General features: G+C 42.4%; 1 protein-coding gene across 2 annotated transcripts in view; it reads right to left on the reverse strand.

Annotated features, from left to right (window-relative positions):
* The window catches only part of SYT10 (synaptotagmin 10), a 47,788-nt gene extending 34,914 nt beyond the window's left edge, over positions 1-12,874 (reverse strand). The window contains exon 1 of one of the 2 annotated variants that reach the window (XM_027711586.2): positions 12,610-12,874. In XM_027711586.2, the coding sequence (XP_027567387.1) occupies positions 12,610-12,760 (151 nt within the window). In that variant the 5' untranslated portion in view covers positions 12,761-12,874. The other variant, XM_039383233.1, reaches the window with a different exon arrangement.
* Between the last annotated feature and the right edge of the window lie 2,030 nt (positions 12,875-14,904).

Here is a 14,904-nt window from a genome sequence, read left to right on the forward strand (position 1 = left end):
CAATAGCCTGGCCAAAAATGGAACAGATTTCGTACCAACAAAATTCTGTGAACACACTTGTATTTTAGGGGATGGTGGATCACCAGCACTGCCAGTTGAGCCCTAATTAGGAGTTTTATTCTATGTGACATGTTTCAGTTTGATTTTTCCAGTTCCATGCAATACTATAACTAAAAAATCCCTTTCCTTTTCAAAAGAGCCATTTGTGAGCTTTAAAAGTATTCACTAAACCGTGCTTAAACATCCCTCAAGTAATGGCTGCTGCTTCTGCTTACAACAAGTTTTGACATTTTAACAACTAATACTCTGTATCCATAACTCCGGGCTATAGGCTACTAAACTGAATGAGTGGAAAAGTGCAAAGAGGGTTTGAGTGCATTTTTTCTAGATTTTCACAGAAAGAAAAACAGTATGTATTTGGGTCCACGGGACAGTATACACCTCACCAGTCCCTTTGAGAGCAAAGATAGAGAGATGAAGTATAGAAAGATGAAGATAGAAAGATGAAGGTTAGAAAGATGAAGTAGGAAATTTGGGAATGTTTTCTTTATTAATATATAATATCCAGGTATATCTCAGTAACAAATACTGAACTTAAGGCCTATTCATCACGAAAATGCATGAGGAAAGCAAAAGCACATAGAAAATGTCGTAGTCTGGAGATTTGAAAGCTACAATTCTGTTCAAACTTACTTTACCTTTCGTTCTGGCCAGTGTCATGGAATAAGTGCAGATGTGCTCCTGGATTTAAGGAGTTTGGCACAAGCTGCTGCCCTGCCCTGAACACAGGTATGTCTCCCTGACCATTTCCTGCCAGAACCGAGAAAGGTGCCCCCCTTTTCCACCTGCAGGTAAATGTCAAAACATAACCCTTGGAATAAGCATGTCAGCTGAGTGAGAAATTCATATCACAAATTTTGGAAGATGCTTCCGTAAAATGAATGGATACATAATTATATCTAATAATAATGTAACACAAGAAGCAAATGATACTTTTACATATGATTTTTCTACATAATTTATCCCCAGTAGGGATTAATAGGCTATTTGGTTTAACCCAATGTTTACCCTGATATTTTTCCTGAGCTCACTAATTTTTACTTGGCTCGTGCATGTTCTGCAGGAGACTGTCTTGTCAAGGGAAGACATTAAGAGATACTGAGTTTACAGCTTCTTTCAAAGGTTAATTTGTTGCAAATTCGCATTTCTGATTTCTGTTTTTGTAGTTCTAATTTACAGCCATTGCTTCTTTCATGTTTTTGCATGAGAGATTAAAAGATATGCTATGCTTCATGAGGCATGCCTATACAAAATGCAAATAAAATAAACTGTGCCAGGAAACAAACCCAGGAATCAAAACTCACTTCCCTATTATCACTCCCCAGAATGGTTTTAAACTGGGCTAATTTATACCCTCCCAACCAATTCTTAGCCATGGATCAGGTGTTAGAATAAGACAATGATCATTCTTAGAAGGTGATCTGGATGTGGTCCTTCTGTTCCAGTAGATGATAGACAGTAATAGCATGGAGAGAGGCTCTTGCATGTGAATTGACCTCAGTGCCAGGGAACAGTCTGTAGTGGGTTGACTGATGGGTGCCAGGCAACTGTCAAAGCTGCTCTATCACTCCCCTCCTCAGATGGACAGGGGAAAAAATATAATAAAAACCTTGTGGGTTGAGATACGGACAGGGAGCGATCACTCAGCAATTACTCTTATGGGCAAAAAAGACTCAGCTTGGGGAAATTAATTTATTACCAATCAAATCAGTGTAAAATAATGACAAATAAAACCAAATCGTAGAACACCTTTCCCCCACTCCTCTCTTCTTCCTGGGCTCAGCTTCACTCCTGATTTCTCTGCCTCCTCCTGCCAGCAGGACGGGGGACAGGGAATGGGGTTGCAGTCAGTTCATCATACATTGTCTCTGCTGTTCCTTCCCCTTCAAGGGCAGGACTCATCACACTCTTCCCCTGCTCCTCCTCTCTGTCCCTCCCACATGAAACACTCCTCCACAAACTCCAGCATGAGTCTTTCTCACACACTGCTCCAGAGTGGGTCCCTTCCACTGGGTGTAGAACTTTGGGAGCAGACTGACAACGGGTTCACAAGTCCTACCAGCAAACCTGCTCCAGCATGGGTTCCTCTCTCTCTCTCTGTGGGTTCATAGGCCCTGCCAGGAGTCTGCTCCAGCATGGACTTCCCACAGGGTCACAGCCTCATTCATGAGTTCACCTGCTCTGCCATGGGGTCCTGCAGGAGCTGCAGGTGGATATCTGCTCCATGGGCTGCCTCACCATGGTCTTCACCACAGGCTGCAGGGGGATCTCTGGTGTCTGGAGCACCTCCTCCTCTCCTTCTTCACTGACCTCTGTGTCTGCAGAGTTGTTCTGCTCACACATTTTCACTCTTCCAGCTGATGATGCACAGATAACCTTAAAAACATTATCCCAGAAGTGCTGGTGGGCCTTGAGCAGCAGTGGGTCTGTCTTGGAGCTGGTTGGTGTTGGCTCTATCAGACATGGGGCAAACGTCTAGCAGCTTCTCACAGAAGCTGCCCTGTAGACCCCCACTACCAAAACCTGGCCACACAAATCCATTACATGGTCAAAAGTGAATTTAATCTATTGACACAGAAGTACGCCCCACTGAAGGAACTTTTTTGATAAATTGAACCAGCTGAATTTTCAGGCAGGCTGGCCAATTATTTTTCCATTCTCAAAGTGACAAAAAGGAGAACTCTTGAAAGTGTTGATGATCTACCAGAAATGAATAAAAAAAATAAAAAATAAAAAAACACCCCCAAAATGAAAAACAAACAAAAAAACCAAACCAAACCAACCAACCAACCAAACAAACAAAACCCCAAAAATTGAAGAAGCCATTCAATTTTGGGTAATTTGCAATATTTCCAGCTCAGTTTAGAAATGGTTGGCATAATTAGATTACATTTTGTGAGGAAGGCTTTTAGAAATGAAAATTGTAGGGTTTTTTTTTCATTTAGAAAATATTGAAAAAGGATGTTTTAAGAACTTTAAAACTACTGGAAACATTTCAAAACCAGATATAAGAAAATTGATCCTTTCCAGCAGAGTTTCAATTTGATGAATAGATACTATCAGCTGGAAAACATTCCATCAAAGCATTTCTAGCCAATTCTAATTTAAGTTTTTCACTGCAAGACATTTTTCAAGCCTTCAAATAACTTGGTGTCTCCTTTCAACACCTACTGCTGTACTTCAGCTTTCTCTAAGCTGTTTTACTGTATTTCTACTAAACTGTTTAAAATTTGAAGTTGCTCCTAAAATCTTTACAGAAAATGTATGTTTTATAACCCTAAAATAATCACATGAAATATCTGAAGTCTGAAGAGCAGAGATAAGGAGCTAGTTCTACAAACAGTTGTAGTCTCCATTTTTGCTAGTTTATTAATAAATTAAAAACCCTCACATATTGTATTTCTTAATGCAACAGATACTTAAAGAGAAACAAAATATTTTAATTGCAAAAAAATTGAGCAAAAACAGTTCACTACGAGAAAATATTTATTACATTTATATCCACAATTGCTAAAAAGCAATCAGTATGCCATATAAATTGACATAAAAAGCATATTACTTAATGTCCTTGCTTCTGTCAGTCACTCTATTGAGCAATTGCCAGAGATTTGTTGTTGCATGATGACTGAAATCATTTGAAGAACAATCAAATGGAGCTTCCCAAAGCCTTTGTGTGTTAGACTGGATATGTGTCTTACATTACCTTTTTATAGGAAGTTTGGTTAAGGAATATAAAACACTAATAGAGTTCTGCAGACTAGGAGCTTCTTCATATCCCTTCCACAGATACCTGGTTAGGAACTAAAATGGGTACTGAAGAATGGATATTTCATCAGACAAAGGTTGTGTTTCACATACAAAATATTATTTAGAGGAGTAGAACCGGTGACAAATTCAAAGACTGTCCAAGTTTTTATGGGCAGAAGGAGACATACTGATTCTGACAACATTAATTGTCAACATTGTGAACAATGTTCTCACTGGTCACCAGGAAGAAAGAAAAGAAAAACTGTCTCAGACTAGAAGTAGTTGTTTGACAACTCTTTTTCTGAGCTGATATTGCAGCTTTTCTTCAATGGTAAAGATTTGCACAGAACAGGTTATTTTTCTGAGCATTCATCTCCAAATAAAAAGTATTATGCTTTTCCCATTCTTGTTCTCATGGTGGGTATACTCAGCAATGTGAAAAAAATCTTTTTTTCTCACAACACCCCCTTCTGATCAGTGGAAGATCTTCCAATGATTTCAGTGGAGTTATCATTTCGGTCCTGGTAAACTTGCTTTATTAATCTCTGTCCTTAATGTCATCTTCATGGTCTTGATAAAATTTCATAACAGAAAGTACCCTGTTTCCCCATGGTTTTATATATCAAACTACTCTTTCAAGATATGGAATTTTGGACAATTTTATATTTCTCATTTGAGACAGGCATGTCTATTTGAGAAGCTTCAAAATCTCTGCATTAAAAGAAATATCCTAGATATATTTCAACCATAAAAGGCTCCTTGATAGCCAGTCTTTTGGCTTTTACACAAGTACTTCAGAAACATCCCCTGTTTTGGTTTGTTGGTTGGTTGGTTTTTCCCCTGGATGCTAGATAGTGTTTTGAGTAATGGTTTCTGTACCATGGCTTCTAAAAATTTCTTGTCTGGAACTTGACTCAGAAAAGTTCTGCCCATGAATCCATTTGCAAACATGCACACTGGCAGACTTCCATTTCCAAACCAATTAAGGTCACTTATGTTTTAGACAGTGCCCAGACAACATATGCCTCTTGAGGCTTAACTTTGGAAAAACATACTCCACAAACCCATGATTCTGAAGAGAGAGAGACCACATAGTGCTGTGATGTAGCTGCCCATGTGTATGAGAGTCAGGCACATGTCTGATGCAAACCATACTAAAAAGAACATATTCTTGTCAGCAAATGAATAGGTGGAAAAGGAACACATGGGAAAAAAGTGGGGGGGTTATGTTCTCTTTTGACCCACTTTTTTGTCTATATCCGATCCTGGTTCTTTTACATATTTAAAGTACAATGTCTGTAACCTTTTTTCAAATATATTTTTCTTTAAACTTGTTCTCTTGTTCATTATCCATAAGGAACTTCGCCCTTTCCAAAATAAGGGAACTCTTGTGTCTGTAATGCCACAAGTCAGCTCAATCAGATAAATTAATGTCTCTGATTTTCTAGGATTTGAAGGGAAGCAAGATTCTTATAAATTATAAAAGGTCTGGGGCCAATAAATCTCCCTTATTTCCACGTATATGAACTAGTTGGTCCAGCCCATCATTTCTGTGGTTCAGTTTTCCTTGGGGAAATTTTAAGCATGCAAAAGTTTGCTAGTGTTAATTCTTACTCTGCATTAGCAGATCTTCCACAATTACCTCTGTGTCATCCAAATCCCTTCAGATGGGGATATGAAGCTTTAGCATGCCTCAGAAAGTGGCAGGGTTCAGAGTCTCGTATTTTTTTGCATAACCTGAACCTGTCAAAACATCCAACTTATATTTCAAGCGGCAAAAAATAGCCTTTCACTTAAAAGTGTAGGTATGACCTCCTCTCCTGTTCTCATGGAGAAGCATGCTTTGAAGATCTTCCTCAAACCTTTTTACTCTGGCCCTATTGTTCCCTCCTAGGCTGTTAATTCATTCAACACAGCCATCACCATCTACCTGCTGGTGTGTCACTTCTTAATGCTAACTATGGTGGCATATTTCCTGACAGTAAGGGAACTAAATGAAGTCAGGTATCACTGTGATTTACTACATGATTACAGCACATAGAATTATTAATCTCTTGTCAACATCAATTTATCTAAGTTATTTTAGAGAGGATGGTTCTCACTTTTGCCTGACTGGGTGGGGGTTTTTTGCCTGCAGTGTAGGAAGAAAAAGACATTGCACATTGCCCTCTCATCTGTAACACACTGCATGTAAACTATTGGTCTTCACTCCCAAGGTTTTTCTGGCCTACCCGCTTTTCTACTTGTTGACTCTCACTTAATCTCAATAGGAAGGAACTCTCTGCTTGACCCAGATCTGCCCATGTAGCTTTCCATTAAACACAAAAAAAACCAGCTTTGGGCTTGCTCCCATGATGCTCTCGCACTTGTGAGGATGTCTCTGTGTCTGCAAGGAACCCTCATTATCCTCTTTCAGATGAGAAAGAGAAATGAAAACACATCATAAGCTCACTGGACTGCCATTCATCATAAGCATATCCCAGCTGTAAGGAGGTTCGTGCAGCTCAAGTGTCATTTTTGAATTGTCATGGTTATGTTTATTCTCACCCAGCATTATATAACAAACTTCTCAGACATAGAACAGGACATGAGAAAACACTACGTCTCTTCATTATTACAGATTTGTCTTCCAGATGCTATAAATGTTTCTGCATTTTTCATCTGTATTTCTTTACAAAATGAGTATAGAGGAAGATTCTGTTGTAAAGCTCTTGTTTTTACTGTGTATTGTTGCTGTCTGCATATTAAGCACTTTTGCATTGTTGTGACTGCCTTCACATTTGCCATAAATAAATCTGGCCTCAGTGGTGTATTTACCCCTCTGTTTTGCCTTTACACTGCTGAATTAGATGCATTTATGATTTTCACAGCTTGTTAACACTGATTTTGTAAGTTATATATTTCAGTAACCCTGCATTTTTTTCCCACCAAGTTATATATTTCTCTGGTAGTAACATTGTTCTAACCAGGTGCTGAACTCTGTGGTAAATAATTTGGTTGGTCTGCTAACTTAAAATGTTTATTACTTAATTTTACCACATTTCCCTGTAGCAGAGATGCTCAGTTTCCCTTCTCTGTAACAGAATGCTCAATTGTGTCACACAACTGCTACTTTCTCTTGAAGAAAAATGTTCCTTTCCTGTATGACGTTGTTCTATATTCCTTTCCTGTCCTACATTGATAGCAGTAGACTTCACATTTGTTCAATCTATTTCTTGTCCCCTTCATGCTAACCTTGGGCCAACTGAGAAGAACTTAGAAGCACTCTACAGGGCAAATCTGTTCTTCCTCCTCCCCTAAATATATCCAGGTGGTGTAGACATACCTACAGCTTAAACTCTTTGTGTATGCCTGTGCATTGTGTGGATGAGCACATGCATGTTTAAAGGAACCAGAACTAAATGTAAACCATCAGATCCCATCTAGGAGGTTGAGGGTTGTCAGGGAAGCATCTGACAGCCAACGGGAAACTCATGCCAGTTACAGCAGGAGGACACAAGACATTGATCTTCATGCAAGAATGAGACTGTGTTACAGAATGGCCATGTGCAGGAGGCTCCAGTGTTTTCTCTACTCCCTCTATACTTCTATAGTAAACTGTGAATCAGGGGTAGGGTTAAAAATTTGGTAGGTTAAACTTTTATGTTAATAAAATAACTGTGAGTAGAATATTAAGATGCATAACAAATGATCCTGTAGAAGCCAATGCTCTTTGTATTGTCCACTTTAAAAAAACGATTGTCTGACAAGCAAAAGAGCAAGAGTGAATATCACTCTCTAGGTACTCTCTACCCACTCCAGTGGGTTAAAGTATGCCATTCCTGGCAGGAAAGCAGCTGGATTCCCAGCTTTGTAATAAACATTGGTCACCCATGAGAACTGATAATGAGATAGTAAAGTTTTGCATGACCAGCAAGCCTAAAAAAAAGCAAAGACAGCAGAAAGTAACCACCATTTGCAGAGGACATAAAATGAATTTTAAACATGTGTCCCTAGAGCAGAATGCCCGAACTCCTCTCATTATGCTGTATGTAATTTGCTTAATCTTCAGAAATGTTCACTGGAACTTTCGATATGCTGGGTTCCATTGAAAATGAGGAGGTATGCCTAACCGGAAAAAATGAATTAGAGTCCTTTATTAGTCAGATATCCTGAGCTAAAATACAGGCATAACCACATTGCATATATGAATTTTGGAGACTTATAGAAATAAATAATTTACTAGGCTCAGATATAAATTATGTGGGGTGCAACCCTGCACATCCACCTCCCATTTATTTTCCACCTAAACTCTTACTACTGACATCTTAACCATTTTACCCAAATGTTCTGGAGGTGTAAAATAAAAACAAAACAGCTGCACATGTAATTGAGCATTTTGCCAAAAATTGTATTAAGTTGAGAAGAAAGCTCACATAGTAATCTAATCATATAAAGATACCATAAACATAAACAGTTTCCTAATCTTTTCACTTGAGCATTCCCCTGAGATGAGAATGAATAGTTATTGTAATTACCAGGGTAGACAATGTAACAACAGATGTCTATCTTCACTAATTGTCTAAAGTTCCTAGAAATTTACAAAATTATTTATCTCACTAAGATTCTTTGCTATGAGTTTTGTAGATTAATTATCCATCACACTAAATACGATTATCCCTTCCTGACCCAAGCAGTGAGCAGTAATTTGAGTGTCCTAACGTGGTGATGCTGTCACTGAGAGCAAAAAACGTATTGAATAATCAGTCTTTTCTTCATGTAATCCTGTTTACTCACAAAGAAAGTACAAACTCTTATTTCTCTAGTTCACAGCAAACATGTATATCTCTCCTTTCTGCTTTGTTGCTTCATTTTGTTGTACTCTGCCTTCCTAGAGACGTACTCATCATTTTTTACTCTGTGTCACTGGCTTCCTCTTCTTTGTGTTTGATTCTGTTATCTTTGTCATGCTTTTTTCTCCTATCTAGACACCTACACTATCAAAAAAATCAGTGCTCAGCCTCTCTGCTTCCCTGTGAAACTTCTTGGGTCATGAGGTCAATACTGTCTCATATTTTGCTTTGATCCTGTGACTGGGTGGTGCATCTTCTGCCTCAAGCAGCTGATTCCTTTGAGAAATCTAGGCTGCTTTTCATGGTCTAGCTGAACAGAAAGCAATCACCACACTCACTAACACAGCTATATCAATGTAGTTCTTGCTGCATTTTCAAATATTTTCAACTTCCAGAACATGTTTTATTCTTGTATTAAATAGAAATAGTCTGCTTTCCTTTTCACTATCTACTCTTTTATTTTCTGAAAGGTTCTTTGCACTATTCTTTCCTTTCCAAATGTGAGTCTCATCCTCATTTACAGAATCACAGAATATTCTGAGCTGGAAGGGACCCATAAGGATCATCAAGTCCAACTTGTGTCCCAATAATTCCGGAACATTCCCAATAATCACACCATGTTCCTGAGAGCATCGTCCAAACACTTCTAGAATTCTGTCAGGCTTAGTGAAGTTTAGAGTTCTTTCTTTCAATGAAACCTTAGTAGTGACTTTTACCTTTGTGACACTTTTAGGTATCTTTTTGAGATGAGGGAAACAGAATGAATCCATCATTTAAAGACAGAACATGCTATCCCAATATAGTCATTGGTTATTTTTTATTTTCTCTCCTCCTTACACTGTCTCTGTGGCTATTTGCTTTTTGGATTTCCATTGAAGGTTGAAAGTTTAGCTGTGATTCTATAACATAACAATAAGCCATTATTCTGTAATAACCATCTCAGAGTCTTTTATCTTCCTCACATATTCCAAAAGTCACAGAATCACAGAATATGCTGAGTTGGAAGGGACCCACCAGAATCATCGAGTCTAACTCTTAGCCCTGCACAAGTCCTCCTTACAACTCAATTATCTTCTTACTACAGTGCTTTTTTCTCCACACACTTCAGTCCTTGTTGCAGGAGCTAATTCCCAACACACTGCTATTGCTGGAGCCCCAGAGAGCAGACAACTGAACAGATTCTGTGATGCATGTCACCCAGTGTGGGCATACACTGGGAAAGTGCTTTCCACAGCATCATTTGGGACATACAGCAAAACTGATAGGGCTAAATTAGCCATTCCTCGAGGCTCTCTACCATACAGTTACAGCTGCACGACAACAGACCTGTGGAGAATTTACTCAGGCAAGAAGGATATGGCTACATGATATAGATTCTCACACCAAATGCTTCCACCCTTTGTATGAGGCACAGATTCAGACAAACACAAATATTTATGACTTATGTTCCCAGAACAATTATGAAGAACACTTGACATTTCTACCTTTAATGGACAGGAACTATGGATGCTCAACACTCTGGACAACATTAGCTTTATCCATAGAGATGATAAGGAACTCTATGTGCATCTGAAGAGCAGAAGAGATACAGCATGGCTCACCTTTCAATGACAACACTTCTCTCAGCCTAAACTGTATTTAGAATTTCTCTGTTCATAAAATTGATGCAAGTGATATTTATATCTTGTCTATCCAAGTGTTTGCATATTAAAATATTGTCAATTATCAACAATGACAGTGTGTCTGTTCCTCCTCTGGAGACAGAAAGTATTAATATACATTCATTAGCAGTGCTATTAATGAGACAATGCTCAATATAATGTGCATGTCAATAAACCTGACACCCATCATCTAATGGTGGTTTCCTTTTAAGGAGAAAAAAGTGAGATTCAGGAATTCACCTGAGATATGGGACCCAGTTGTTCAAGCCCCTGGTCTGCTAATTATAATTTCTTTTCTTAATTCAACAATTGCAAGGTAGTTAGGGTTTACAAATGAAAGACCAACAAGATCGTTGACTTTCAAGAAATGTTTAAAAAGAAGCTCCTGTTACTGTACACAATGCAATATCAAACCAAGTGTTGAAGACTTATATTTTCTAAATAGCAGATCTTGGTCTACCTCATGGGAAGTTTTGTATTCTTCATATCCCACCTGTTCATAAAACAACTTTGTTTTTATATGTCATCTAATATATGACACCGACTCTCTGTGCAGTACTCTCTAAAAATCAGATCAACTCTTCAGAGCCCAAGTTTCAAGGCTCCATGGGGGACTGTCATCTTCATTCAACCTTTTACTATTTGGACGATGACGACTAACACAGTGCATGATCGGTCAGAACATGTTCAGTACTTAGCATTTATAAAGCACAATAAACTAATGATCCATGCTGGAGGAAACAGGCTGCGACCCCCGCGCCCCCGGCGCCTGCCTGCCCTGCCCCGGCGGCGGGGTCGGAGGGGGAAGGGGCACCCGAGGCGAACCGAGACCCACTGGGTCGGGCCGGGTTGGGTCAGGCAGGATCAGAAACAGGTTTTTTGATCTGAGATATTACAAACAACCCGGGGTTTTGCGGTAAAAGCTGTGGGTATTAGAAGAGAAGAAAATAAAAAAATAAAAATATCAGCTGCGGCGGCAGCGAGAGCGCAGCTGGGGCACACGCTGAGAGCCTGCTGCTTTACATGACCTGGTGTTAATTTATTTAATTTGCACTGTACACTTGGCATTTGCTGGCCATAATGCAAGCTGTACATTTGCATTTATGGGCAGGCAGAAGAGATTATCAACCCCTCCCGGCAGAAATCAAGCAAAGAACTTCGACTAATTTTCAAGCCCCCTCCTAAAAAAAAGTGCCAAGGAAAGCAAGGTGTCCAGGGAGTACTGCACAGGATAATGTAAAAGCACAGTGCCAGTTCTGAAAGATGCAGGAAATCCAGAAATCAGGGACCAAAGACACCACTTTTAGGGTTCAAAATCTTGGTTTCGATACCGACAATTTTCCTGGCTTCGGAATGCTTGAATTAATCCGAATTCCCTCCTTCCGCCCTCCCCAAATTTTTCTGGATGAGTCCTGGACCAGAGTGCTGCCCTGACTTCACAGGTTCCCACCGACCGCCAGACAGCTCTCCCGCCGCCCTCGGCGATTAGCGGAGAGGGTGTAAAATACCTCAAACCCGCTCGGAATGGGGATACTGCGAGCCGCGGACTGGCGAGCTGCGCCCCGAGCCCGGGCTGAGCCCTAAACCCAGGCTGAGCCCCGAGCCGTGTCTGCTGCCCGTCCTCCCTCCGCCGCCCCGTCGCGCAACCTGTTGCCGGGGCCGCCAGCGCGACCCGCCAAACGCAGAAGGACGGTCGGGGAGAAGAGAGAGGGTGAGCGGGCTCAGCCCACGCGTGGCGCGCCCGTCGCACGGAACCACTGCCCACCCGTGGCAAGAACATCAGAGGCAGCCCCTCTGCTCCGCTCCCCGCGCGCACGGCCCCGCAAATACACGCAGCAGCCCGGGTCCGAGCTTTGTCTAAGGAGAAACTCCCGCCGCGGGGAAAACCTTGCCGGAGCGGAGCTGCGAGGGGGCAAACGAGGGAGCTGCGGGGGTATGGGACCGTCTCCGGCGGCGGGGCTCCAACCGGCGGCGAGGCTCGCACGCCGGCGGCGATTTCTCTCCCCTCGGCATCTCTCGGTGCTCCCTGTGCCCACGCCCGCATCCTCGCCCGCTGCCCCGAGTTTCCCCCCGGAGCGCTGTCCCCCACCCCGGCGGTCCTGGCGCTTCCCTCGCTGCTTCTCGGGAGCCTCCGCGGGCTGCGAGAGGGAGAGGATTTAAAAGCTGGCTGTGTGCCTGCCCCCCTTCCGCCCCCTCCGCACGCAGGGAAAGCAAAGGAAAAAGTTGCGCTCTCCGGCCGCCCACGCCGTCCCTGTCCGCGCCGCGGCGGCGGCAGGACGAGCCCGGCGGCGGGTCCGGTGTATCGGTACCTGTGCCACCGATGCCCTGTCGGGCCGTCTCCAGGGGGAAGATGCCAGCGCACTTCTCCCGCTCCACCTGCCCGCCCAGGCACAGCTCCGAGATGATCTGCAGCGCCTTGTGGCAGAGGCTGCCCACGCCGTCCTCCGCCTGGAAACTCATCTTCTGCCCCGGCCGCCCTCCCGCTTAGGCCATGGCCGGAGCGGGACGGCTCCGCGCCCGACCCGCGCTGCCTCCCGCGGGGAGCGGAGCGGGGCGGAGCGGCGGCGGCGGCGGGAGCGGCGCGAGTGAACCGAAGAAGTAGTGAAGGAGGGGGGGGGGACACAAAAAAAAAAAGGGGGGGGGAGGGAAAAAAATAAAAAGAGGGGTGAAAAAAATAAACATCCACTTAGCAACGCCTTTTGTGGCTGCGGGCTCTGGCAGGCGGCTCGGCCAATGGCAGCCCGGCGCAGGGGGCGGGGGGTCCTCGCATCCCCCGGGAAACTTTTCCTTCCCCCGCCCCACGGCTTCGGTCGGGGCGCGGCGCGATGCAGTGGGCGGTGGCCTCGGTCAGGGGCTGTGCCGGGACGGATGGTGCGGGGCGGTGCGGGGGCTGCGGTGGGGCCGGCGGGCGGGGCCCCGTCCCCTTCCCCGCGACAGGACCCCCCGGCCCCGCGGGGCAGCGGTGGCAGCGGGGCGCTCCAGGAGGAGCTCCTCGGCCGCTCATCGCGCCGGGAGGACGAGGCAGAGTTGATTCCCCACAGCTCCGATCGTCGTTCCCCTAACGCTGTTTTTGAGGTGACCTGGGCAGTGGGATCTTCGGCACGGTCTGTCGAGCCACGTCAGATAACCAAATCGCCATCTCCACTCCTCTTCCCCAGCAGCAGAATTACCGAACAGTTGACTTCGGCTTTTCTTTATCTTATAAAGAGTTAGAGGAACCTTGCGGTTGTCTGGTCTATTTCCTCAACAAGTTCTGTAAAGTTGGGTTATTTTATAGATAAAAAGTTCCAGTGTGTGTCTGAACACACTTTTGAAAATCAGCACAGCATATACCGCTAGTGGCTGTTTCAGTTATTGTCTGTGGAGCTGAACAAGACTTTAGCTGTCAATTTGTTCATATACTTGCTGAAATTCTGATACATTTTTATATATGTGAAGGAAATTTCTTCTAGTTCGATGGCATACATATGCCTTACAATACTTAATTCTAATTAGGCATAGTTGAAGGACGTCTGCTAGCAGTTTACTTAGCAGCTAAGTAAACTTTATTACTGCCTGTAGTCTGCTCCTTGAGTGTCTTGGTTTCATAAAAATGAGAAGTTGTGTGCTGCTGTGCTTTTTTTTCCCCCTCTGGATTTTGAATTTTTTATCTGTTACCAGTAAATTAACAAATTTAGCAAGCTGTAAAGTTGAACAGTCAAAAGCTTTATAACCCTCATTAAATAACTGTAAATTATTAAATTATACAATAAATGATCATTCCAGTTTTAATTCTGGAATTCTGTACTTAATATAGTATAGACACTTGTTAAAAACACAAGATGATACTTCTCAAAAACAGGCTTTTGGCATTTTGAAGGTTCATGCATTTATGCATATGAATTCACACACAGGCGTTTTTCAAAATCTTAGGAAAGTAATAGACTGTGTTGTATACAAACTGTAACATCTGTTCCATAGAGCTTTTTCACAGATACAGAATGTATTTCAGAAATATCAGATGCTACTAAAGAAATCATTCCCTGAGACTGGCATTGTCAAAACCCTGTGTTAAAGCTACAGAATGTTCTGACAAATCTTAGAATGTTTAGACTGTAACTAGTAAGGGCAGAAAACTGTGTAGGTTTATTTGAAGACTTCTTTAACCCTCATAGGGACTTAGATCTGTATAATTATCTCATTAAAGTAAGCTTGCTAGCAATAAAAAGATATGTACATATTTTCATTACAGTGAAGGCAAGTGATGCCTACTTCCAAACTTCAAAATATGAACATATTTACTGTCTGTGTGACATTTACAGTCCTCTCCTCAAAATTCTGTCATGCATCACCAACTAATAATTAAGCAGTCTGTTTATCTTTGAGACATACCCAGAACTCTAGCAAAAGCTGACAGGAGATGCATGTACAGACTGATGAAGAAAGGGTCCTAAACAGAAATTGGTTTTAAGGAGACTAAGGACTGCATCCAAAGGGTGGGAGCTAAGCTCTTCCATTTCTGAACTTTTCTACAGACCAGCTGTGCCCATGGATGTATCACACAGTCCACAAATGAAATTTTCTGTCTCTGAAGTTACTGGCAGTTTTGCCACTGATTATAGTAG

The sequence above is a fragment of the Pipra filicauda genome, unplaced genomic scaffold, assembly GCF_003945595.2.
Source record: "Pipra filicauda isolate LSUMZ 115617 unplaced genomic scaffold, ASM394559v2 scaffold2_size9829703_pilon, whole genome shotgun sequence".
Classification (NCBI taxonomy): domain Eukaryota; kingdom Metazoa; phylum Chordata; class Aves; order Passeriformes; family Pipridae; genus Pipra; species Pipra filicauda.